The sequence below is a fragment of the Dermacentor albipictus genome, unplaced genomic scaffold (assembly GCF_038994185.2).
Source record: "Dermacentor albipictus isolate Rhodes 1998 colony unplaced genomic scaffold, USDA_Dalb.pri_finalv2 scaffold_107, whole genome shotgun sequence".
Classification (NCBI taxonomy): Eukaryota; Metazoa; Arthropoda; class Arachnida; order Ixodida; family Ixodidae; genus Dermacentor; species Dermacentor albipictus.
In genome coordinates, this window is record NW_027225661.1 from 16,220 (window position 1) to 43,288 (window position 27,069).

A 27,069-nucleotide genomic window follows, 5' to 3' on the forward strand; every position below is an offset into this window, starting at 1 on the left:
TCCTACAAGAAAGAGTTGTTCTCCTCTCTTACCTTCTTTCAGCTCACGCATGCGTAGCGACCGCGGAGCCCTCGGGGGCGATGTTCAGGTGGCAGTACGTACCGGCAGAGCAGCTTCCCTTGCAGTTTAATGCAATAGCCTCTATGGCAATAGCCGTAATGACGTAGCCGACGTAGTTTCCTGTCTGCGATCCCGTGTGCGTGTGTGTGCATTTGGGCAATGCGTTGCCCAAATCTTTTTGAACTGCAACGTTGATTCTCTAGCTCATGCTCGCTGGGCCTGAGCTGGGCAAGCTCCCTCATGAGGCCACGTCGGGAGACTGCGATGCTGCGTACTTTGGCTCGTGGCAGGGTCGTCGTCAGCTGAGCTGTCTGCAGAGCATTTTGGTAGACGCCCTGACTGTGCATTCCGGCTACTAAAAAACCAGCTGCTGCGATCTATATTCTTCAATCTCAAAACGATGCGACCGACCCGGCGTAGATAGCGCTCTACAAGGCTAGCGCTCAACGAAAGCGCTCTGCGGAAAAACCAGTAAGCATACGTCGACCGCGATGATTCACCTCGCGAGTGCAGAGGCGTGAACCGGTGTTGTACAGCCGCTCGCTAAACCGCTGACAACCATCGCCCGCACTTGCCGGCAGTGTTATTGCAAATAAACGGACGAGAAGCTTCGCGCACATGTCGCACACTGCATGCCAACACATGCCGCAAAACCACTACGCGCACAGCATGCACGAGTCGCGTGTGTGCAGATTGGTTTGAGAACGCAGTTTAAAGCGTTGTAAACGTCGTCTTCCGCGTTGTGAAAATAAAAGCAAACCAGCTTGTTAGTGCAGGACTCAATTGCCTCGATTTTATTATTTATCGAGCACTTGTTTGGTGATAGGTTAAGCTGTGTGAAATGATAACCTCGTTTTTTCTGTGATCACAGCCAAGGATGGAGGTGTTCAACCGGCTAAGGACCACAGTTTCGAACCTGAGCACCGTTCTTCCAGGCAACCCGGTCACACGAGAGTACGAAATTATCAAACATGTGGGAAGCGCTGGTCCCGGTCTTCTCTGGAAGATATTCCAGGCCACAAAGCGAAGCACCAAAGAGGTACTGGCTTGTGCATTATGTCTGAGATTGCTAAAGCACATTGTATAGCATCATGTCAGAGCACATAGATATTCCGATCACTGCAACCAGAAGAAAGCAGAAGTGTGACACTGATCAGCTCAATCATTTAATACAGAGGCAATGTATGCAGAAGACAATTGTCATGCCAGGATGGTACTTGGCAATGTTTCGCACAACTTTAGGCACTGAATAACTTTAACTTTTGCACAACTTTAAGCATTGTAACACTGATTGTTTATCAACAGGAGGCAGCTGTGTTTGTCCTCGAGAAGAAGCAGCTTGACCGCTACTCCAGAAGGGACAGGGAACACGTAATGGAACTTCTGAAGCAAGGCGTGGCGCAGCTAACACGGCTCCGTCATCCCAGCATTCTCACCGTACAGCATCCGATGGAAGAATCAAGGTGACAATTCATAGTGCCTCGGCACTACACTTTGTATCCATCAAATGACACTTAACTACAGAGTCCTGCTATTGAGCCGGTTTCTTTAAAGGGGCACAGAAACACTTTTTCAACATGCTGTGAAGTCATTCCCAGTCTGTAGACAGTGCTGCATGAACATGTGGAGCAAACATTATTTCCCTGCATGTGGCAGGGAGCCTACAAACCCACATAAAAGATTGCTCGCTTTTTCTTATGGATTTAGAGGTTCCCTCTACCTCTGCCTATGACATCAGAGACATGCATAACAGCATATACAGTCAAGCACCTTTACAACGAATGCCTCTGCAATGAAACAACCTGTATTATAAAAGATTGATTGTGTCCCAGCTGAATTTCTCTGTTCTATATGTATTGTGAACATCTTTACAACGAAGAGCATTTCAGCGAATTTGCCTGTACGAAGGAATTTGGTGTCCCCGGCGGCTGATTTGTTGCTTTACAATGAACAACACGTAGCAGTTCTGCCACTGCTCTCCGCAGACGTCACCGAGGTGCACTGTGCACTAGAGCTAACAGCAGTGCTTGATGAGTCTGCCAATGTCACATGTAGTCCTGCTGCACTGTTTCTGGAATGGCTCAACTTGTACGCTGGTTGTTATAAGTCAGCGGGTGGGTTGGCTGACGAATACATCACATTTAGCGACAGTGTGGTGGTGTCATCGTAACTGACTGCCAGTGACGTTTTCAAAGCCATACATGTTGACAAGGATGCGAGTGTAGATAAAGGCAACAGTGATGAAGATCCTGTAACCGGACCATTAATTTTGACACGAAGGGAGGTGATAGCAGCGTTCAATGATCCGCAGCTTTAGTCTGCATATCTATTGCGTTTCGTTACTGAGCACGCTGTGAACCTTGATGCAGTAAGGTTGGCCGCAATTGCACATTCTGTCAGATGAATTGTGCTCAAAAATATTCGCGATTTATTTTCCTAAGTCTCTCTTGAATTCATATCAGAGAAAGGTTTTCTTTTATCGAACTTATGTGCTTAGACTGCTCTATTATGAGCGGTATGGTGGGCAACCTTTTCATGAAGTGACCATTATAACGAAGGATTTCGGAGGTCCGGAGCGCTTTGTTTTACAAGCGTATGGCTGTAGATGTCAGCCATTAGGCTGGCATTTATGATCATCAGTTACTCCCGAGCAAAAGCCCATGCATGTACCCGTAGTCATCATTCCAGACCTCCTTCAAGGAAACAAATTAGTGGTACTTGTTAATGTGCCCCACCCATTCTGTCACTGCTCTTTTATCACGCTCGGAAATATTTGTTGGACACCAACCTCAAAGAAGGAAAAAATAAGGAATGATATGCAGGGTACTGCTATTGGCACCGCCCAACCTGAGAAGAAGCTATAATTAGTTGAGGAGGAATGGAGAAAGTAGTATCTCCATTCTTATAAGTTCATTTTCAAAATTTTATTCAGCAGTATATTCCATCAGTTGTTGAAAAGAAAAGTGTAAAATCATTGCATTCTACCGGTCCTAACATATGTGGCAGAAACATGGAGGTTAACAAAGTAACTCGAGAACGAGGTGTGGACTACGCAAAGAGCGATGAAACGAGAAATGTTAGAGGTAATGTTAAAAGACAGGAAGAAAGCAGTGTGGATCAGAGGGCAGACAAGGATAACCAATATTCTAGTTCACATTAAGAGAAAAAATGGAGCTGAACAGGCCATGTAATGCACAGGGCAGATAAATCCCAAACCTCATGAGAGGTGTGCAACAGTGATGAGCAACGGCTTGGAGTGACAGATCGTTACGTGAACAGATCGCTCGTTCTTGTTGCTTGATCACTCATTTATGAAAATCTAGACTTGGTCGCTCATTGCCCGGATGTGCTACAAGCGAATAGCCAAAACGCAAAGCAAGAACTGGATGTACTTCAATTAAGTACTACCGATTGTCACACGGAACAAGCATACGAACAAATTTTAATACATGCAAGGATAAGAACCTACTGCAAGGTCTTCAGAAATATTTTATGCTGCTCTTTAGAGCAAAGCACATCAACTTAAATTATTAAAGCATGCATAATGCCAGTTTTGGTGGGTATTTGCTGTCCTCATGCCATCAACACCAAGGAGACATCGCTCCACGTCGTAGATCGCATGGGGTTCAACTTGTAGGCAGCGAGCAAACGCGGCAGCCATCTCCGTCATGTCGCTTGTCGCCATCGCTAACTGGTGGACCATTAGATTTACAGAATGAGTGAAGGGAAGGGGAGCACAGTAGAGGATGGCAGAAAATTATGTGAGGCGATGAAATTAGGAAATTTGCAGGCAAAAGTTGGAACCAGCTAGCACAAGACAGAGGTAATTGGAGATTGCTGGGAGAGACCTTCATCCTGCTGTGGACATCATAAATATAGGCTGATGATGATGGTGATAATATTTCTTGAAAAGCATCACAATCAATCCAGCATGTTGCAGGTTTCAAGAAAAGGTTTTTCAGTCATCATCATCAGCCTGGTTACGCCCACTGCAGGGCAAAGGCCTCTCCCATACTTCTCCAAGAACCCCGGTCGTGTACTAATTGTGGCCATGCCATGCCTGCAAACTTCTTAATCTCATCCGCCCACCTAACTTTCTGCCGCCCTCTGCTACGCTTCCCTTCCCTTGGAATCCATTCCGTGACCTTTTCAGTGCCATGCCGTAAATGGCTAAGTTAACCTTTTGTTTTTGTTTGCTCAGGTGTGCATGCATGACTCATAGTTACAAGTGCGGGAGTGAACATGTAGATTGTTCTAGGCCTTTATTGCTTTTTCCACGTGATGGTAACCTTGGTATTCCCTTCAATGTATTATAACACAAGGCTTCAAAGTGTTGAGCAATGTTTGCCACTAATCAGGTTTGGAAATGTTATGTAAAACTGAACTGTCTGCATTGGTTGCCTCTCTTCTGTATGTGTGCAGGGAAAGCCTGGCATTCGCAACAGAACCAGCGTTTTGTAGCTTAGCCAACATTCTTGGTGAAACTGAGAACATGCCTGTTCCACCTCCTCCTGAGCTCAAGGATTATCAGTTGTTTGATGTCGAAATCAAGTATGGGTTCCTACAGGTACGTTGCATACAGGCAGCTCTCGTTCATAAACTCTGTTGCATCACAAATTTGTTCAATTAAGTAAACTGTTTTGATCTATAAAGGCATATTTGCACTACTTTGCATATTAAAATGCACCTATAATGCTGTCAGTTGCGGGCAAGTTCTGTGATATGTAGTTTGAGGCAGGACATAGGTATCCGATTCAGATAAGTGCTTTTCTTAGAGATAGTTTGATTGTCTCTTAATTTCTTAAACATTTCTTGAAGTATGTGACAGGTGCAGTTGTTGATTATTCATTGTCGGTTTCTTCTACTTTCAGGTGTCCGAAGGCTTGGCCTTCCTCCACAATGACGTGAAGCGCCTTCATCGTAACCTCTGCCCGCAGTCGATAGTGGTTAACAAGAAAGGTGCTTGGAAGATCGCTGGGTTTGACTTCAGCATAGGTGCTAGCAATCCACAAGATCCGCAGGTGTGCTTTTTATGAAAGCGTACTCAAATTAGCTTGCACGTTGCTTTAAGCTCTGAGAGGCCAGAGAAGTATGCGGGCCACATTGCTAAAGGGACACTAGCAGCAATATATTAAGCTGTATTGGTAGACTACACGTAAAAGCTTCACTTGGAAGCCAGTTGGTCATACATTGTTTTGGATAAGCTCTAATCCTTCCAAGAGGGACCCCTCAACACCACAAAGCTATATACGACAGCTTGCTGCTCTACATATTACGAAGCAAAATAGTTGACCTAATCTAGGCACATTGCTGGACAAACCACTGGGGTTGCCTTTTAATATATGTACAATACTTTTTTTCTCATTTAATAAACATCTTTTTTTCTCTCTCACTAATCTGCACAAAACCAAGAACGACTTCAAAACGGGACAGAAGACACAGTGCAATGTGTTGAGTGTCATACCTGTCTCGTTTTAAAGTAGTTCTTGGTTATGTGCGAAACAGTGTGCTTTCCTGAAGCAATAGATTACATGTACTGTGCATCAAATGGTGTATGTGTTTCACAGACTGTGTCACTTCTAAGCGCAGACGGGAAAGCCGTGGTTGAGCATAATCGCCCACGAAACAGAGCAACGCAATATAGATGGTTTCTTGCTGTGCCATTACTTGACTTGCAGCCTTCTTACCGGAGCTTGAACCTGGAGCCAGACCTCCCGCCCATCGCCCAGCCAAACTTGAATTACCTGGCCCCTGAATGCATCTTGGCAGACTCCAACGACACTGCAAGCGATATGTTCAGTCTGGGCATTCTTGTGTATGCTGTCTACAACAAGGGCGGTACTCTGTACGATGCCAACAACAGCGTGGCCTCGCTGAAGCAGTGCATAAACAAAGTGAGCCCATTCTATGAAAGCTGTGGTCTTGTGTGCTGAAAAAGGCCTTGGTATCTCGTTCCCCACAGCACTTGAAGCATCTGTCATCGGGAAGATTGAGTGGCCTGCCTGAAGATGCTAAGGAGCATGTTAGAATGCTCCTGAGTGTGACACCAGACATCAGGCCAGATGCGCACCAGTTCTCTAAAGTGAGTGACCCCGCTTTCAGCTTCTTTTATCATTTGCACTTCATTATCTACAGTTGATGCTTTCAATGAGTTCTTCTTATTCTTCCCTAGTGTTGGCCCATTCCTTTCCCAGCTTCTGCCAGAGTTTCTAGCAAACAGGGAAAAATTAGAATTGTAGCGGAAATTTTCTCATTCTCATAAAGTTATCCTAAAGACTTTGGAATTGTCAGTGACACTGTCGCAAAATGAGCCATGTCAGGAAAAATGATTAAATGAAATGGACAGTTCATAAAATTTGGCAAGTTGGCTTCTCTTCGACAGTATGTTTTAGCCAAGTTTAGATTATTTTAATATACCACATGCCAATCCCATGCACAGAGTTGCCCCATAGGAAAGTGCAACTACAAAGATGATTGCCATGGCAGTGTGCATTCATCCTATTCTTCTTTATCCTAGCATGAAATTTTAAAATATTTGGCATTGTTGCAGCTCAGCACAGAGTGCCTCTTAGAGCTTGCCATTTTCCACCTGAGCTATCTTGCTCAAGTAGTTAGAGGAAACCGCAAGAAGTCAGGGAATTATGAAAGGAGCAATTTTAGCTCCGAGATTGTCTTTGACAGTGCATTGCTGCCGTTTTTTTAGAATGACCTCACATACTGTTTGCTTCATCTTCAATTGTAATTCCTCAATTTCAACCCATTTTTTATCCTTGTTATGTGGCAAAACTGTTGCCTCTTGAACCTTGGCTGCAGTTTGCTGCTCAGACCAACCAACGAGTCTGCTTCCACCATCTTTCTTTAGTGCATAGGTCCAGCCTTCCAACTCAAACGTGTTCATTCTCCATTTGACAACTTGGAACTGCCTTTGCACATTTTTTAGGGTTCTTTGGGTGAAAGATTTTGTTTCTACAAAAAATGGTTCATCCTGTTTCTGTCTTGTACACTTTGCCTTTCTATTTAACCAGTACCGTCTTACTGCAACAAACTTTTGAAAGATCTTTCCACTTCATTTTTCCTTTATGCCTCTGATAGTTTGCCATGTTTTGTTGAAAGCCTTTGCTCCGTCTTGTTGTTGCCATGTCATTTGATATTTAATGCTTGTGCCAAATTGTTGTCAGGATCATAAACGTGCCACCCAGGCTCAGTATTTAATTGCAGAAGTGTTAGCATGATTTTTAATTAAAAGGTGGACTAACTAGCCATTATTATTATTATTATTATTATACAAATTACTATAACATTATAATGCTTAATATACGTATGATCAGACAGTGGGACACGGGACATGACATTGAACTTAATTAAAATTAATTTAAATGCTAGAGTTTTACGTGCTGAAACCACAATCTTATCATGAGGTACATCATAGTGGGGGAATTCGATTTATTTTGATCATTTGGTTTTCCTTAACATGCACCTAAAGGCAAGTACACAAGCGTTTCTGCATTTCACCCCTCATCGAAGTACTGCGACTGCTGCAAGGATAGAACATGCGACCTCAAGCTCAGCAGCTCAGCACCATAGCTAACAATTTTCAAGAAGCATAAATCATGCTAGGTGTAGAGTCCATATGTAGAAGGCTTCTGCAGCTGGGCCCTCCACACCTTGCGAATTGTGTCTGTTTCTTGGGAAGTAGAATCAGTTGAACATCCAGCATCACGTCTTGTGTATGCTTGTGCATCATTTTACTGCTGGTTATGGTGCCCCAAGGCCATGATTTCCTGTAGCCAGTGCCAAGCTCTTTTAGTCATTCTTTGGCAAGTGTGCTACATGTTGATGATGTGCCCTCTGTCCACAGCTAAAGTTTCTGGAGGATGTGGGTGTCAAGACGCTCCAGTACCTGGACTCCCTCTACCAGTGGGACAACCTTCAGAAGTCCCATGTCTACAAGGGGCTGCCCCAAGTGCTGGCACAAATGCCCAAGGTACAAGGAAGATATGAAAGAGCTGCTGCTTCTAGCTTTTATGGTCATGTTAAGGAAAGTAATCAGTCTAGTGAGTGAGATACTTTGCCTAGCCTCTAGATTCTGATAGCTTGGCAAGCTGCAACGTAGCTGCTCATTGTCAGACTGGTGTAACATATTGCGCACAAGCTGAAACAAATGGAAAGAGCCCAAGTTAGTTCTCTTTTGAATTCAGGGGGCAAGGGAGAATTGCGGCGCCCAAAGATTTCCTCCATCCCTCCCACCACGCCCCTCCTACTAACACAGAGTACTCGCTAAGTTCCCACTTGCAGCCTTATCAAAAATCAATAACTGTGCTCTGCCACTCCCCCCAAACAAAAATTCGGGTGCCAGCCCCTGGTTGAATTGAGTTTGGAACATCAAAGGCATGAACAGTCTGGATCCACCTCAAAAACACATTGATGGCAGTTTACCAGGTCATTTACCCAAGACAGCAGGCGCTAAAACTGTAGACAACAAAATGTCATATCATGTCTGTTTCTTGTATTTCTTGTTTTCTTTACAATACCTCAAATACTCCTCTTGGAAGGGCTTTAGATGAGGGGTGGGTGTGTTCATAAATTAGCAGAAACACATGATAACCTACTGCAGCAAGCACAGAAATTGGTTAGTTGTAAGAACAGCAAGATAAAAAAAAACATTATAGTGACATTTTACTTCGTGAGCGCAGGTTACGTGCAAGCATATGGGTGCTGTTCCAGATTTCCTAAGCTATACCGTCTTGCCTGACGCCCGCATTGTCGCGAGCTGCCTAGCACATTCTTCGGGAGTCTCCTGGGCAAGCTGTGGGGATTGCATTGTCCATTTCATTGCGATGGCACAGCGCAGCATGTTTTGGGCATAGGAGCCGCATCGCGGCAAGTTCACTTTAGAACTTCGCTTTCCCTCTCTCTTTCCTCCAAGGCCGCAAAACAGCAGCGGGACTGTAAAACACTTGCTGTTGTCCGCCCCCAAACGGTCCAGGGACTCACCCGATTGGTCTATTTAGGTGGGAGCTTGCGTTCCTGCTCTCCTGGTAAATCGAGCCAACCAGAGAGCGGGAATGCAGGGAGAAGCTCTTGAACAGTGAAACGGTGCGTAGTGAATTCCGATTCTCTCAGTCACCCCTTTGTTTGATCGGCCTTCCCGACGGTCCTCGACCCAAGGCGGGTGCACACCTATTCGCTGCTCCTGTTCTGGAGGCCACACCAGCGATGCGGCTCACTTCTCGTGCGTGGTCGTACTGCGTCGAGTTGCCCTCGGAAGCTACACCGAGCTGAAGGAATGTTGCCCTGGTAGCACGGTTGTTGGGAGCCATCCTCCTGTATAGCAGCGTGTTATAGCGTTTTCTGATACTGAGTGCCACCTTTGATTTTCAGGAACTTCGGCTCATGAGCCCCGCACCGATATGGGTGTAACAGTTACAGGCAACGGCAAAATAGTTGTCGAATAAATGCCCTCCTTGTACTCTGGGCCTTCTCCTTCCGACGCTCTGCCTTGCTCCCAGTGGAAACTGAACAAGCGTTCGCTTCAGGCACACGCTATACATGCGGCTGAGCTGATCGTCCCCCTGATAGTCCCCCTGGATCCTCGAACCTAGACAACGGTGGTCTAGACAACGCCCGGAGGTGCATCGCTAGATGAAGACCACAACGCCTAGCCGCGTCTTTTGCCAGTCTTGTTCCGCTTGTACCCGGTGCTTGCCAATGACTTCGGGGTCAGTTAACTCATGCTCGGCCTGCCGCCGCTTGCTTTGCTGTTCGTCCTTCTTGCGCAGCACTCGGCCTCTCGATCGCCAGACAAACCTGGTACATTCATAGCGCACACAGAGCCCATAGCAACTGCCATCCTCCCCCGCCGCCGCTCACTCGTCTTCTCCACCTCCAAGCACCTTCCTCCTCCGGTGCTCAGCTTCCTCTCCAAGCTCAGCGGCCTCCGACTTAGTCTCGCCGATTTCACAGACGGGGCATGTATACTTGCACATAAAAAATATGTAAATCAGCAAATACATAGGTCATAAACCTACTGAAAAAGCATACTAGATGCACAGTGCTGCTTGTGCTGTCTTGGCCCCATGCTCACTTTTTTGCGGCTGCATTCCAGCGGGTGGCCCTGCACCGTGTCCTGCCCTGCCTGGTGAAAGAGTACGCCAACTCGGACATGGTGCCCTTTGTTCTACCTAGCGTGCTGCTCATTGCTGAGCAATCCAGCAAGGAGGAGTTCTGCTCAGTCATCCTGCCAGACCTGATCCCGATATTTAGGCTGAGGGAACCCGTTCAGGTATGTCAAATGGAGCATTCACATTACTGTGGTGCCCGAATTGTTTTCTTGGAGGTAGCGCATACCTTTTTTGTCTTGCCTGTACGAAGCTCTGCTCAAGTTTAAAGAAGCATTACAAGCAAAGGTTGGATCAACCCAGAATGTTAGGTTAGCCCTCTAGCATCCTCGCCACAACTTTTTTGTGTAGAGATGATTTAGCTGCAAAGGAGATTGCAACTGAAAGGAGGCTGCACCATTATACCTCAATTAAGAATTTCTGGAACGAACAACGTGCCATTGTAGTAGCTGTACTGGCAATTTGAGAGGTCATGTTCTTCCAGGATGCTACTGTCTGCTTTGAGTTGGATTCCTAGAGAGAAAAAGTGTCATGTTCCTGCAAATAGAGCTCACATCGTGGTGTGAAGAAATTGTAGCACCAGTAAATTTTTATCATTAGTGGCTTTTACTATCACTGAGCATGATATTTATCATCAGATAACTTTTGTGTATCATCATTTGTTGACCACTTAACCAGTTATAAAGAGAACACGTTACATCACGAGAGCAGGAACTGCACTCTCACATAGTGTTAAGCGCTAATTCATCATTATAACTATACTTAATATTTGTCATTGGTGTCGCTTTAGACGTCCTTATTGCCACCTTCCAAGTCTTCTTGGTTTAACAACCATTTTTTTGCAAGTGCTCAACCGATCTCTTGACCTTGAGTGCCTTAGTCACACTAATCAATTACGAGTTAGAAATTATAATACTAATAATATCAGAGTCACGTGTGACATGACTTTGATACAGTCAACTTCTGTTAGGTCGACCATGATTAGTATGACCATATTCAACAAAAAGGTGCCCATACTTTTTAAATACTTTTTTAAATTCTTATCTTAACCACTGGACAAGCCTGCCAAGTTTTTGCCAGACCATACCAAGGGTCGTATAAAGCAACTTTTAATTTTTTTTATTCTTTCGGCCATTCGTCATTATTTGGTACGACACCAAGCCTTTGTTGTTACCAGTATTAAATGGAATTGAAAGAAAGAATCTTTATATAATATGACCATAGATCAGTCTTACTAGCTTCACTGGCCATAGTGAATTGATAACTTGCTTCTTTGAGCATTTTCATGAAGCCATCTTGTCCCACCTTAATGGAATGGGAATTTCAGATGCATTTTAGTTAAGCAAATTTAAACAGTTCAAGCTTGTCCCCGCATCAAACTTGTGCGTAACGAATTACATGTAATTAGTTGCTTGTAATCAGTTAAATTTTTTCGTAACTTTGTAGCTTAATGATTCCACTGTTGACTCGGTAACGCTCACTGTAATTCAATCACTTTGTTTCAGTAATGAATTACATGCAAGTCAATTTATTACGAGACAAGCTGTAACAGGCAACACACTTTAGAGAACCTGAATTTGGCGAAAACTACAGCACAGTAGAACCCACTTATAACGATACCGGTTTTAACAATATATCGGTCATAACAAAAAGAAGCTGCTGCACCATGAACTTTGTATGTTTTCCATGGTGAAGTAACCCGCTTACTACAATGCCCTGATGCCTCATTATCGTTTTTAACGATGAAGTCTGGCTGCTGTGTGCCCCTGCCGAAAGGTAGTGAAATGCGAAATCCTTGAAAAGAAAAAAAAGAAAATGAGAAATTTGAGCTGCTGAACAATGGCCCTGACAGCCACCGCGCACTCATTTTCCAGCCTTCTCTGTGTGCCTCTCTCCTGTTGCCTTTCCACCTCTCCAAACACGAATGGGCTGTGCCCACAGCTCTACGCCACGCCACCCTCTGAAACACGAATGTATCGTGCCAGCTGTGCTACTCCAAGGTTGCTTGCTGGCTCCGCATTCAGCGCAATTCTGTAAACAGCTTAATTATTTGCATTCGTTTTTGTTGGTTGCATCAAAATCTTTCCTGTCCTCATGGTTTCCCAGCCTCGTTTGACTCGCCGCCAAAATGGAAGATCTGCCCGCTGATCATCGGCAATGCACGATGGTGCCAGGGAAAAAGAGTGCACAGCTATATATTTAGGAACTAAGTGCTTCTAACTGATGAGGCGATCGTCACGAATGTGCTTGCATCGGCAGCGACGGCGACGACAGCAGCGATGACATGGTAGGGCAGGCTGCCTCACCGTTGTCCTCACTGGAGGTCCGGCAGATGATTCAGTCCCTACGGTGCTTCGTTTTCGTGAGAAAGCTAGCGCTGCACTACATGGAGCAGCTGGATGCCTTGGAGAACGATGTTGGCAAGCTTCGCGTAAAGCGTGCAAGGCTGACGGACATTGGATTTTCTCATGCAAGCCAGTGAAAAGTATGTTGCGAGATGCTTGTGGCGATCTCACCGAGGCGTTTCTTTTGGATTTCTCAAGCTGACAGGCCGCCGTGGCAATCTTCTCGCATTTTTTAAAAGGTGCCTCTTGGGGCTGCCAAAACGATGCCTCGGCAGAGTGCATATCGCTTGCCATCTGTGCCCCCTCTTTGCAGTTGTTATACGAGTGCTATTCTTTAACGCTGACAGCTGCGACTTGTTACACGTGATTGGAGCACCCAGGAAGCAGTTAAACGAGTGAACACAATCAGCAGACGGATGAAGGAATGTGATGGGGAGGGGCACTGGCCTTCCAGCCATTATAGTTTTCTAAGAACAGCTCTGCCATCCCCCATTTTGATTTTTTTCATGCAACCCCGTTATAACAGTTATCGGTTATAACAATGGAATTTTCGTGGCACTTGAATATTTTTATAACTGGGTCTGACTGTATAACGCCCAAGATTGTGCCATGTAGTTGCCTCATGAATGTGCATGTTCGGATCAGTATTTCTTTCCTCATCTTAATGCTCCACCAGATGTTGGCTGATGAATTGAACCGGTGTTGGTATGTCACAATAGCAAAGGCCACTTAGGACGTCAATAGCAGAAAATTACTTATGGGCAATTTTTTTCAGCTTTTCATTAGTGCAACCAGGAAGGTCTTTTCCGAGTCCCAGCACAAATGAAGTGCTGCACTCGATATAGGGCCCGGATGTAAAGTGGTCAAACATCCCTATTTTAGGCAGGACGATGCCTCCTTTTACCGCCTTGCTCCCGCCGTGCCATGGCTTACGTGTGGGACAGTGTTTTGTCCTGCTTTAGTCTCTCTGCACCCCGAGTTATCCCAAAATGCCTGCCCTCTACGATTAACCGAACACTTAATCGCCGATCCTTCTCCAAAACTTGACTTTTTGCACCGCGTCGTCCATTTGGGATGTCGATGGGTGTCCCGAGTGATCGTCGTCATTGACAAGACTCCTGACTTTCCCGTCACCTCCTGTGCCTCATGAAAGTTTGGCTTTGTTTCATCGCATCGTCACCGTAGCTTTCCGAAGCATTTTGAGCATCTCGGCCCTGTTTTTACCGTTTCACACAAAACTTAATTGCATAACGAAAAACTGGTCCATTTTTTTTCTCAGCGAGGGTGCAGTAGATACCTCTGCGCGGAGCGTGACCTGCCTCAACAACTGCCTGCAGGCACCCGAGGCCGGTCTCATTTCAAAGCTTAGATCCCCCACTAACTTGTCTGCCCGAAGCCCCGCCCCGCCGGGTGGCGTTGCCGACTACAAAAATCATTCTGGAAAGTTTTGGGACAGGCCCTGTATAACTTCTTAATGCAGCTACTATGGACTTCTCAATGTGTTGTTTAACGATCTGTAGCCAAGCAAAAGTGCACTGACCCCACTGTCTTAATGTTTTCTTGCTTGGTGTGCATGCGGTGTTGGAAGCACATAGAATAATGCCTAAATGCAAGTGTAAATTTACTGATTAGCTTGAAAGCTGGCTAAGGTCCCATAAAACTTGGAATAAATGTTGAATCTTGTTCCTGCCTCAGCTCCCTCTGTCAAACGCCAAAGCATCCGAGGAATCTGCTGGTCACATTACCCAGATGCTGAGTAACCACAATATTGTATGCAGTATATTTACACAGTACAATATGGCCCTTTCCCCAGACCGCACATAGAGCAAACTGGATAACCCCCCCTTCTTACCTTTTTTTCTTTATCCTCGCAGAAGCTTTCTGTGTCGCTGATGTCTTCAGAACAAAAACAAGGGACGATGACTGATAAATTTCTTTATAAGCAACTGACAATGTAGCTGTTGGTGTAGGTAATCAGTATATGAAGGACTGCAGAGGGCATACTGAAAGTGCCAAGACAGCTCATTCTGTTTATGTATTTATTCAGCGTTAATAAAAATTTGGAGGAAAGTAACCTAGAATTAATCGATTACCATTGAGCGATTCCTCAATTACGTTTGTGGAGCCGCAACTGGTAACTGTAATCAGTTACATTCTTGAATGAAGAAATTTTTTATTGCAATCGGTGACTTTTTTTTCTGCAACGTGCACAAGTCTGCTCGGCATTGGGCCATTTGAACAGTCGGGGTCAGATGAGAAGTTGACTGTAATAACGAAACTCAAGATGTTTCTGATGATGACAGTAGCACCACAAATAGCTACACTATTGTGTTTAACCCTTTACTGCACAATTTTTTCTTTTGCCATAAAATTATTCATGTCGTTGCAGGGAACCATAACAATAGTTGTAATAATAAAAAAAATATGTTCAGTGGACTTTTACAGTTTGTAGTGGCAGAAAAAGGGTACGTTGCATATTTGCAACAACGTGCACATAAAAAAAATGTTGAGGAAAGCCCGGGTTATTGTGTTTCAAACTGTCACATTTATTTACATGACAATCAGCAAGGGGGAACACATGGTACAATAGAAAGCTATTTCACTTGCTTGCTTGAAAAGGTTGGTTCTATACCTTGAGCAGTAATCAGTAAGTAATGAGAAATGGTGGACTCATTTTGTAGTGTGGTACACAAAAAAGCAATTGCTCTTGTTTGTGGAACAGAGATGCACTCCACATTTAACGCAGTAGCTCATGCAGATTCCTGTGCAGCCAGGAAGCTTGCAGCGCTGCCGCTTCTTGCTGCAAAGAACCCAGTGACCAACCGCAGGAAAGCAATGAAAATAATGAGCACTGAGGCAGATATTCTTGTTGAGAAATAATACATGATGTAGCCTGACATCCTGAGTTGGAGTTGATGGTCCCTTTTTTTTCTTCTCCTCAGAGGCTTGTTCTACTGACTCATTGCTAGGCCTTCCTCGCTTTTTCAGCGCCGTATTCCCAGCCTTGCAGAGTGATGCAGCCAGGTCCATCCTGAACTCAGCCAACGGAAGTAGCCTTTCAGTGTACTGATCGCGTTTTTTCATGACGTTCCTCTTGTAAAGGAACCAAGCATTTACAGCTGTCAAGTCAAGAATGTGCAGAAAACCAGGAAAATAATATTTTTTCGACCTCTAGTAGGGACAGTAAATGGAGATGAGGGAGTTCAAAAGGCCGACGCCTCCCATGTGCTTATTGTAGATGGTGATCACTGCAGGGCATAGTATCTCACTCTGCTCTTTTTTTTTTACGATTATACCTTAATCCACTTGTAGCAGGCTTTGTTCCAACAAATGAAGAGAGCAAAGTCACTGCTCGGGTATCTTGCTACCTTGTGCATGACCGCTCAATTCCATCCACAACCGCAACCCTCTCTTCAAAATATCCTCTTCCTTTTTTTCATTTCTTGCTCGCTAGGTAGGCCCGGGCTGTCCAGCAGGCCAGGCCTACCTAGCAGGCCAGGCCACTAGCACAGACATAAGGGTGAAGCCGTAACGATGCGAGACAGCAGAGCGCGCGCGCGCTCACCCCGATAAAAAAATTCGGGCATTCCACCAGGCAACACATTTCACACACGATAAATCCAAACAGACTTACACTCGGGGTCGTCGCCACTCCCGGAAAGTTCGCTGTCTTGGCTATCTGACGGAATTTCTCGGCAATAATAACGTTTAGGATCCATATCTAGTTCCAGAACAAAAATCAAACCCAGCGAGCACGTTGTTGCAAATACGCAACGTAGTAACTTTCCGTCGCGAGAAATAAACTATTGCGAGAAAATAATGTTTTTTGCCATCTAAACGATTAGGAGGATGTATTGCACAGCTTAACATTTTTTTTCCACAGGTTATTTCGTTCAGAAAGGCGTTTATAACTGGCAAAACTTACCTGTATAGCTACGTGCTGGCGCGAGCAGCGTCCACCATATTTGTTTGGCAATAGTTGCGCAGAATGAACACAGAGAGCAGAAAATAAAGACGCGTTTTTCAAACTATTGTTGCAGAAATGCAACATCGTGTACAGGAAGAACCAAATGAACTTAGATTTTGTTTTTATGGCCGTTTATCGGTATGTTGCATATATGCAACAAGGTGCAGTAAAGGGTTAAGGCATACATCAAGCACTGTGCAGAAGATGATACTGCAACAACTAGTGCCATGACGTTTCCTTAGGGCTGATCACGCATAGGTTAGGAAATTTTGAAGCTTGCCTCACACTTCGCTGTGACCTGCGACAAGCTCTTATTTGCAAGGCTGAAAACTAGTTAGTTTGCTTAACTTGAAAACCTATAAAGTTACTTCGTAGGTTTTTTTATTTAAATTTGATATATTTATAGTTCTGATGTAATTGAGTGATTAGTGCTGCTTTTGTGAACTGGTGAATTTCGCTACAAGCTAAGTTTACTGTAGCATTTCCACGCTTACTACTGACCATCATGTAAAGCAAGCTAGCCCAGCTACAATGTAAGCTATGCAATGTGCCTTTCATAGTTATAGCTGCAGCCTCCAGATGTTCACTTATAATTCACCGTTTTCTTGTGCAGTACTGCGAGAAGCATGCTTGAGGCTAATTAATTGGGCATCACCTGAAAATTTTATGTCTATATATGCAGAAAATTGAGCGTCTAATGGTATTTTTTTTTTCTTTCAGCGAAAAGTAAGCTACGTCTTCACCATTATTAGCAACATTGTCGATGTCAACCTTTTGTTGTAAAAACCACCTTTCCCTTGTTTCGTTACAGATACTACTGATTTTCATGCAAAAGATGGAGCTACTTTTGACCAAGTGCCCTCCCGAGGACATCAAAAACCACGTTCTGCCAATGATTTATGGCTCGCTCGAATCAGATGCCCAACAAATCCAGGTAGGGTGAAAGGTAAAGGAGGACCCTATCAAGGCAGGTAAAACATGGTATTAAAAGTTCAAATTTTGCTGACAAAATATTCATGAAGCCACGTCTCTGTAGCTGCAGTCAGTGAGACCGTGTTTATGGCAGCCAAAAATATAGTCACCATAGGTCCTTTCCCACCTAATGTACATGAAGGTTTCATCCTGAAGCTTCTGATTCAACTGATGTCATATTTTCAACATCAGAACTGCTATATTATATGGCATGAAATTTGAGCATATATCTCACACGAGTAACATGAGGATACAAGATTTGACGGCAACAGCAAAAGGAAGAGGAACATATATATTTTTTTAATACTATTGAGCTTTTTGAGGGCGCGTCATGAGATATTCTGTGCATTGTTGGACAGACTATGCATTTGACTGCCCGCATTAAATGGTTCAGTCAGTGCAATTTACAGTATGGCCTGTGGCAATTCTATAACTTTTTTTTTTTGTTACTACTGCCACACTTTAGTTTTTGTCATAGCCTTTTTGGTGCATCTTTTCCTTCCTTCCTTTCCTTCTTTCTATCTTTTCCATTCCTTCCTTGCATCCCTTCCATTTGCAGTTGCCAGCATCTTTATTCTTTCTGTTTATTTATGGGTATTTCTCTGTCTCTAAACTTAATGATATTGACAATTACTAATAACGACACCCCCATCCCCCCCATCACCTTGTGCAGGAACTGTGTCTGAACATCATCCCGGACTTTGCCCATCTGATCGACTACCCATCAATGAAGAATGCCCTGTTGCCAAGGATTAAGAGGCTGTGCCTTCAAACCAGTTTCCTCTCCGTAAGACAACTTTTTGAATTTTATAGACCATGTGTGTCCTTTTGGGGCAAGTGCGTGTTCTACAACAGCATGAAGATGGTCACTGCTTGCTGATTTTAAACTGTGCTGACATGACCGTCACAAATGCACCCACCACATGAAGTCAGTAGGCAATGAAGCCAAGGAAAGCATGGTGGAAATCAACTGTTCTGGTTAACATAAACGTGCGAATAATAATGAACGGGGATGTGAAAGTGGGCCGAAAATAAAGCTTGAGCTGAATCCACATCCTCTGGGCTGTGTGTATGATGCTCCGTCATCGCACTAGCACCTGCTTTCCTGTTCACTTTCTTGGGTATTCGTTGTGTGGCATAGGCACCGGTGTTAAATTATAAACAGCAACTTTTCGGGATGACAACGGACAGAATAATGATTTGCGTGTGGGTACAAGATCTAGCCCTGGGGGTGTCAACCAGCACCATTTTGTCTTTTCATCCGCTTTCATTTGTTCCCTATTAGTAGCTTTAAGTTTCAGTGAGAAAGGACAGTTAATTTCCTCTTTTCTCTCTTTGGCTTCATTGTCTGTTGACCTCGTGTGGTAGTAACAGACTGATAATCGAGCCTCCTCAGTTCCCCTTGTTCTTCTCGCTCATAAACACATCAAGTCAGGCTGCACCTTTATCACCTAGGAGAAATTCCAGCAGAAACCATCTGTAATGATTGTATAAGTTATGCGAGAGCATTTGTACAGCACACGTGCTTTATCAAAAAAAAAAAAGTTTCATCCACATATAACACCAAGTATAATACGCATATACAGTAGAACCTCGATGAGATCCCGTTACGTACGATTTTCCGGTGCCAAAATTTGCGATCGCGAATGTGATAGATGACTGAATTAAGTTACGCTTATTTTTTACCAGTTCATACATTCCCAGAAAACAAGATTTTTTTGGTGTCTGCGTTCAGTACTTTGCCAAAATGGGATCATATGATATGTTTTCTGGCTGCTAAATCTCATGCAACCAAGAAAATGCGCAAGCTGTGGTGCAGCTTGTGCATTTTCTTCACCGCAGTATGTACTCGGTAGCTTCACCGTAGTAGCTTCACCGCAGTATGTAGTCGCCCGTCCATGCCACCTCAAAACACCGCCGTGCTCAGGTTCTTATTCCGGCACCAGAAAATCTCATCCTGGGTCGCCGCACGCCGCATTCACCGCTATTGCAGCCGCCCTACTGCGATAAGCATCTTTGCCTCTTTGTTTCACAGCGCGTGGTGCCGTTGGAAGCGTACTGTATACTTTTAATAGGCGATAACCCAAACATGCCACCGTTCCCTTCTGCAGATTGCAATTGTTTGCTTTCTGGCTGCTGAATCCCATGTAAAAAAGAAAAGGTGCGAGGCACAATTGAGAGCAGTAGCCAACGGCCGCGCGCACTCAGTTTCTTATTTCGGTACCAGCAAATCTCCTTCCGGGTCGTTGCACACCGCATTTACAGCTATTTCCATCAACCAATTGCGATAAACATCTTCACCTAGCACCCCACCCTTCACCCCATGCACATACAGTGCGTAGGGTATAGTGCTGTTGGTAACATACTGTACGCTTTTAGTAGGCGATAATCCAAACATGCTGCTGTTCTATGCTGCAGGCAGCGCGATGTGAGCGTCACACTTCATTTTGGCGGCATCCGGCAGGCATCGCCCAACAGTTCGATTTCGTTTCGGTTTCCCATGGCTGTCTTAAATTACTACACAATAGGAAAACAACTACTATAAACGTCTTGGGTCGCCGAAGCCCCACCAGCTCGACGCCGATAAAATCTCGACCGGGCGAAGTGGGTCTTCACTGCAAGAATCACGAAACGACTACAAAGGCGGGCATTGTGAGGATGAAAAAAAGTAGAAAAGGGTGTATCCACTCCATTGGTACATGGTTGCGACTCTATCTGAGTCTCGAGCGGCTCTGATTAACACGGGGGTGGCCCCCGTGTTAATCAGAACTGCTCGAGACTCGGACTGCCTTAAATAACCCCTCATGGTCTTGTGGTCGTCGATGTGTACTTGGAAAACTTGGGGAACTTGTGGAAGTATCAGTGCCCCTGTCAGGTTCTGAAGTCGACGAGCTCTTCCCCTTCACGTCTTCTTCTCTTGATCCTTCCCTTCGTCCTTTCCTTCATGTCTGCTCAGGGCATACAGAGTGACGCTTTTTCGAGGAAGAGGGCATTTATCTCATCATGGGAACGTACACCTGAACGTTTCTCACACTCGATAGGTCGATGTCCGGGCTTATCCTAACAGCCTTTTCTGGGATGAGGTAAATCATCTCTTCATGGCAATGCACGCTTGAATGTTTCTCACACTCGACAGGTCGATTATAACAACGTGCGTCAGCATCTCGTGCCACGATTCGAGCAATGCTTCGCATTAGGTAGATGTCAACTATAGTTGAGCTTGTAAATTTTTTTAGTTTTTTCGAATTGGACGTTTTCCCGGCTAGTGCATTTTCTCTCACATTTCTTTTTTCGAGAACATATAAACAAGGTTTTACTGTAATATGCGTCTCATGCAAGCGTATAGTATGCCGAACTGCCTCCTGGCAACACAATTACCGATGTTCTCTACAGCTAAAATCACCTTGCCCTAGAAGGCAGCCGGGTACTACTTTCGTGGCACTGACATTTTGGTGCTTCAGTGAGTAGAAAGAATGCAATTTCCTGATAGCATGCACTTCACGTGGTTAGCAGGTTAGCTCGTGCGCTGCCAAGGTGCGCACTTGCTTGCTATGTCGGCACATTACGGCGGCCAAACCCTTGCCAACTCTAAATGATGCCTCCTGTACACTAGAAGAGGATTAGAATGATGATAGCCAGGCAGCAATAACAAAGCCAAAACCGTGAGCCAGATTTCTGGCTGAAATTTCGGTCTAGATCTGCATATAGTACGAGGCAGAAGTTTAGACACTAATACGTAATTTTTGAAAATCTTGCATTATATGCTGGTTTTATGGTAACCTTATTTCGAAGTGGGTCTCTGTCTTCACTACACTTACATATTGTGATTTCTCTAAGTCTAAGGTGTGGTGCTGCCATGATAAATACAAGGCATAGGAGCATACAAGCATAGGAGACCAGTATGTCATGCCATACAAGCCAATGCCTTCACAATTCAGTCTAATCTAGCAAGTTAAATTGCCTGCAAAAGAAGAATGTTGTAGTGCATTCCCCTTGTTTTTAGGTGCGTGTCAACTGTCTGGTGTGCCTGGGAAAGCTGCTTGAGCACCTCGACAAGTGGTTGGTGCTGGATGAAATCCTTCCCGTGCTGCCTGAAATACGTTCCAAAGAACCTGCAGTCCTCATGGGAATACTGGGTAGACCTTTTTTTTTTCCCTCTCTCATTTACTTGTTCATGTGCTGAAAGGAACAGCAATACGTTTCTCACATAGGTGCTTATTTCTGGTAAAGCGGCAGGAATCAGAAATTGGATTATTACACTGACTGTTGCATAGGCAAGACAATCCAGTACCAATGGCACTTTCAGTTGAACCACTGGCTCGTTTGGGTCCAAATTTCATACACAACAGATTTCATGAGCCATTTTAGTAGCACCATGTTTGGATGCAGAATGCAACTCACAACAAAGTTTATTCTATGATCATGAAAAGTTTAAGCTAGGAGCTGAGCTTTCAGAAGCATATGACCAGAAGTTAAACAGAGAAACGTGCATGTTGTTCTGCTCAAGTATCAGATTTGGTGAACTTAACATTTTGAGATACTTCAAAAAAATTTTTTTTTAATTGTTGAAAAATCATAAAACTTGTTCTTTTTCTGGATTTGTTGACTGTTTATTAAACTTCCCAGGCTTTATTCTGTAGGAATGCTGTGAGAACAGGCCCTCTGTTCTGTGGGCACAGCTAGCATGATCATTGCCATCATTATCATTAGCCTTTTCTTTTTTTTTTGTCCACTCGGGCCAAAGACCACTTCCTCCTATCTCCCATTACCCTTGTCTTGTGCTAGCTGATTCCAATGCACATGCGAATTTCCTAGTTTCACTGCACCATCCAATTTTCTGCTGTTCTCGAGTGCGCTTTCCTTCCCTTGGCACCCATTCTGTAACTCTGATGGTCCATCAGTTATCTACCCTATGCGTTACATGGCCTGCCCAGCTCCCATTTTTTGTTTTTCTTAATGTCAAGTACAATATCGGCTGTCGCTATTTGGTCTCTGAGCAAACAGTGACATGTTTATGTTACGTCCAACATTTTTCATACCATCACTCTTGGTGCGGTTCTTGTTCGCGAGCTTCTTTGTTAAACAAGTTTCTGCCCCATACGTTAGCATCAACAGAATGCAATGGTTGTACACTTTTCTTTTCATTGACAGTGTTAAGCTTTTGGTCAGGATTTGGTAATGCATGCCATATATACTCCAACCCATTTTTATTCTTCTGCAAGTTTTCTTCTTATGATCAGGATCCCCTGTGAGCAATTGACCTAGATAAGCATACTCCTGTACAGACTCTAGAGGCTGTACCATAGGCAAATGGAAATAATTGAGATTTATTCATAAAGCATTCATGGAATGGCGACCAAAAGTTTGGATGCCATTGTACAGTGATTCTGTGGAGTTGGTGTTAGTGATCCAGGTATGACCACATAGTTGAGCAGGTTAAAAAAAATTGGGCTTTGAGAAATTGGTAAACAATTATGTCCATATTCTCTCAATCAGCATTGCCCTAAACTGGATGCAAATAAAACATAGTAAAGTTATTTTTGTCACTATGGTAGTCGTAAACAAATTTTCAATGTTGGAAATTTTTCGACAATATTGTAGCAGTTGCCAGGTGTGAAATATACTGACTTAGGCCTCAGGTAAACATATACTGATACTTAGAACAGCAACATGCGACAGAAAACTGTTTGACACCACACATACACAAATGCGCATGTAGCGTAACAGTGACTAAGTTTAATTGCGAAGGGCAAGACAGCAGTTGCAAGTCATGTTTTTGTTTTGTACTTGTACTTTGTGTATAAGGCACTTTCATAGAGATGCCCCAACTAGCCCACTTGTGTCCTTATTGTCACACCTATGCAACCACACAGAAATTCGAAACCTCGGACCTCACGCCCTTTGCAGGCATCTACAAGCTGGCCATGTCCCACAAGAAGCTGGGGCTCACCAAGGACGTGATGGCGTGCAAAGTGATCCCGTTCTTGATGCCCCTGACCATAGAGAATGGGCTGACGCTCAACCAGTTCCAAGCGATCATGGGCGTTGTCAAGGACATGATCGCTGCCGTTGAAATGGAGCACAAAGCCAAGCTGGAGCAGCTCAACTCCATCAAGCAGGAACAAAGGTTTGTTCACCCTTTCTCTTTTTTTTTTTTCACTTGGTTCTTCCTGCCTTTTATAGCGGTCATTCAGAAATTCGATGGTTAGGTCAAAGGCACCCTATCATAACTGCAGGTGATTTCGTTAAATTATGTACGACTTTGTGCAAGAAGAGGCAAAAAACACACGCATACCACGTGTATTGTGTCTGCTTTCAGTTAAGACCAATAAGCCACTCTGGCAAGTGGCTTTGTGGTTAATTAGTGTGGTAATGTAGCTGTTACCTGGGCTTATTTTTGATGAAGAGGATGTTTTTCAGCACAGCATGCTGAGTAAATTTGTTGGGCTGTTCTTGGGAACACAGATGATTACGATACTCCCTAATGCAACATGTGATTTCATGTCGCAATATATTGGCTGGCATAGACAACCTGTCCCATGTGGCACATTGCAAAGGAGCGAAGTGTGGTGCGGCTGCCTCGCTGATCGGGAGATTGTGAGAGGCAGCGTGCGAGTGACATGTGGGAGCGATTCAGAGCAGCCATCGTAGACAGACCTGCGCTCATGTAGCGCTTTGTTTTGACGCGCTTGCCTTATTGTTGTGAATCAGCATGCGCCGCTGACACGTATTTCTTTTGTTAGATTGCTCTACCCTAAACCTCTGACAAGATTAAAATTAGCTGCTTTTTCTTCACTTTTCACTGACCAGATTCACTATTTTCAATTATTTATTTTCTAACACCATGTGTTTTGCAACCGCTTACTGAAAACATGTGAAGGAGACTACACCGTATTTAGTGTCATTGGCGAAGCTCTTTTTGGTAAAGGGTCCTTGAGCGTAAAGCAAAGAGGTTTGCTCAAAATGATTTTAATTCGCTCATGTGTCAGGGATGTTAGGCTTGCTGGATTTCTTATTTACTTTTTTTTTTTTTCTGACAGTGCCGCAATGGAGATGACCAATCCCAATGAAATTGTTCCTGGTCTTACGCTGTCAAACAAAGCCAACTCTACGGTATGTAAAAAAAAAATGTGCAAGGAGAAGTTTGTGACAGCTGTAGTAAGATGATGTAGTATGAGTGGTAATTTCAAATACTGTGTCTTTTTATTCCAGACTAGTAATGTCTATGATGACCTGGGAATTTCTAATTTCTCAGCATCATCGCCAAATGCCAGTGCCACCAAGTCGCCTACGCAGAAACCTAAGGTATGAGCTGCTGGTAATTTTTTTTGAGCTGTAGGAGGGCGAGATAGGTGTCGTATCTGAAAAGAGCTTATATTAGAAAATTTTATTCCATAGATTGCACCTATATTTTATAGATATTACACAGCTTGTACAAAAGATAAAAAAGCACCGTGACAGGGAAAATTGTCATCCACTTGACTGCAGCACGAAACTATAAAGAAAGCTTCACAGTTGAAAAAAAATTTGTCCTGATCTCTGTTTCGAGCCCACGACCACTGCCCTTTCGGGCACTAATTTTACCAGCTGACCTAGCCAGGAGGTTAGCAGATCGCAATGCGAGACCGAATTAATAGACAGTTCGAAGCACCGGGAAACATAGAATATGTTAAGTTTTGCAGAAGCTCACATGGTGGAGGAAAATTCATTAAAGATAGAATTGTTGTCCACCCAACTGTAGCACGAAGCTACAAGGAAAGCTTTCTTTCTGAGAAAACCACATGGGTTTTTCCGAAACACAGTAAAAAACATTCAAGTCATACAGTCACACTTTCCTCGCATAGAACTTGATTCCCGGCCATAACTGCTGCATTACAACGGGGGAAGAATGCAACAGTCCTTGTGTGCTTAGATTTAGATGTACATTAAATGAGGGCAGGCGGTTGGAATTAAAGCACGTAGCCATTCACTATAGCATTTTTCCTAGTTCCTGTGTTGCTCTGAGACGTTAAGCTTCTTCAAATAATCAGTGTGTCAGTCACTTTCAATAAATGCTGAAGCCAATGGCCATGATACATTCATGGAGAGCAGCATGGATTTTAATGATCATTTTAAGAACTTACAGGCGTAATAAAGGATGCCACCAGGTGAAATAGACATGGCCAGGTGCATTTGGCAAAAACAGTTGATATAAATTATAGGTATAGCTAATTTAGTTAAAGCTATTAAACTTTATTTAAGAATTATGAGTGGAGTTATTCTTTTAATGGTATGTGCTGGCTACATACCATAGTGGTCACATGGCACGCACAGCACAGCTCAGTCAGTGTTCATGAAGATCTTATGCCTTCATCATGCTGTGATTTTAAAGCTTTAAAAAGCTTAGATGCATTGCCAAGTTCCTCCCCCCCAACTTCTTCTGTTGCAGCAGCAGTCCCTCTCCATGGAAGAAAAACAGAGGTTGGCCCGAGAACAAGAGTTCCAGCAGCGCATACAGTCGCAGCCGTCCCTGATTCCCGCCAAGCCCGCTCCTACGCGACCAGCACACGAACCTAAGGACTTGACGTCCAGCCTGATTAGCTCTAACCTGGCCTCTCTCAACATCCGGAGCCCAACCGGGTCCAATCCATTTGGGGGTTCGCCAGGCTTTGGGTCATCTCCCGGTTACGGGTCCTCGCCCGCCGGCGACTTCTCCTCAGCCGGACTGTCTCCAGCAACGCCTCAGTGGGGGTTTCAGAGCGCCCAGCAGGCAGCAGCATCACCAATGGCGATGACCACGCGCTTTGCAACATCACCACAGCCACTCAGTAGGCAGCAGCAGCAGCAACAACAGATCAACACGTCTGCTTTTGACAACTTGCTACCTCGTCTGGGATCGGGGCCTCAGATGGGTGCACCACGGCCCAAGCTGAACCAAATGGCACCCACAAACAACTTTGGGAACTTTGTCACTGTGCAACCGCCAGTGCAGAATTCGACGCCTGCCTTTGCCGCGCCAGTCAAGCCCTTGTCCAAGAGTGAAATGGATGACCTTCTTAGCTGAGTTGTCACGGCAAAGAACTGCCAGCACACTCTGGGACACTGTTTTAATGTCGCAGGCACAAAGCAAGTCGGCCCATGATACACTGCTTGCAGCAGCTCATGGCCCTTTAAGGTTTGCAATCTGAACTGCATTTGTGCCAGTAAAGCATACAAATAATTCTAAATGGTACAGTGCTTTGACGCATCATCGCTTCTTTGTGGGCAGCAGCTATTTGAAGGCAACCTGCTCATGTGCTGCTTAGCACCATGTCTCCTCACCACGGTTCCACCAAGCACCACCTTTGGACACTCAAATGCGTGTTTGTGTACAGATGAGAGAAACAGGACATGCAGCGCCAACTTGTGTGCCACGCATTCATTAGGCACGTGCAACAGCAGCAGCATTGTGGTGTTGGTCAAAACAATTGGGGGAGCGCAACAGGCACTAACCATGTGGCCCATGTGATTCACACGGGGGTTGTGAATGAATTGCAGGCGTGATCCTGTGTTTTATCCGGCTGAATTTATTGTTCTTTAACTTTAGATGTGTAAATTAAAGAAAAGGAAAGTTATGACAAACAACGCT

At 44.4% G+C, this 27,069-nt stretch overlaps 1 protein-coding gene and 1 pseudogene across 2 annotated transcripts; one reads left to right on the forward strand and one right to left on the reverse strand.

Annotated features, from left to right (window-relative positions):
- The first annotated feature begins 143 nt into the window (after positions 1-143).
- On the forward strand, positions 144-27,065 carry LOC139053380 (SCY1-like protein 2). Of its 2 annotated transcripts, none has more exons than XM_070530391.1 (16): positions 144-531; positions 932-1,099; positions 1,366-1,523; positions 4,483-4,627; positions 4,932-5,081; positions 5,739-5,954; positions 6,023-6,142; positions 7,919-8,044; positions 10,166-10,342; positions 17,302-17,424; positions 18,136-18,249; positions 21,466-21,598; positions 23,370-23,589; positions 24,503-24,575; positions 24,675-24,767; positions 25,894-27,065. In XM_070530391.1, exons 2-16 carry the CDS (start codon positions 938-940, stop codon positions 26,503-26,505), a joined length of 2,622 nt encoding a protein of 873 aa, XP_070386492.1. In that variant the 5' UTR covers positions 144-531; positions 932-937; the 3' UTR covers positions 26,506-27,065. The 2 variants fall into 2 exon arrangements, with proteins under 2 accessions (XP_070386492.1, XP_070386491.1); XM_070530390.1 differs by having other exon boundaries at positions 145-531; positions 25,891-27,065.
- On the reverse strand, positions 13,377-17,291 carry LOC139053385 (uncharacterized; annotated as a pseudogene).
- Positions 27,066-27,069: the final 4 nt, after the last annotated feature.

What these genes read in the sequence shown, in the direction of transcription:
- LOC139053380 (XM_070530390.1), top strand. Translation starts at nt 938, where the DNA reads ATGGAGGTGTTCAACCGGCTAAGGACCACAGTTTCGAACCTGAGCACC. An exon ending in TGCTGGCACAAATGCCCAAG is followed by an intron (nt 8,045 to 10,165) that starts GTACAAGGAAGA and finishes GCTGCATTCCAG; the next exon opens with CGGGTGGCCCTGCACCGTGT. An exon ending in AGTCCTCATGGGAATACTGG is followed by an intron (nt 21,599 to 23,369) that starts GTAGACCTTTTT and finishes CGCCCTTTGCAG; the next exon opens with GCATCTACAAGCTGGCCATG.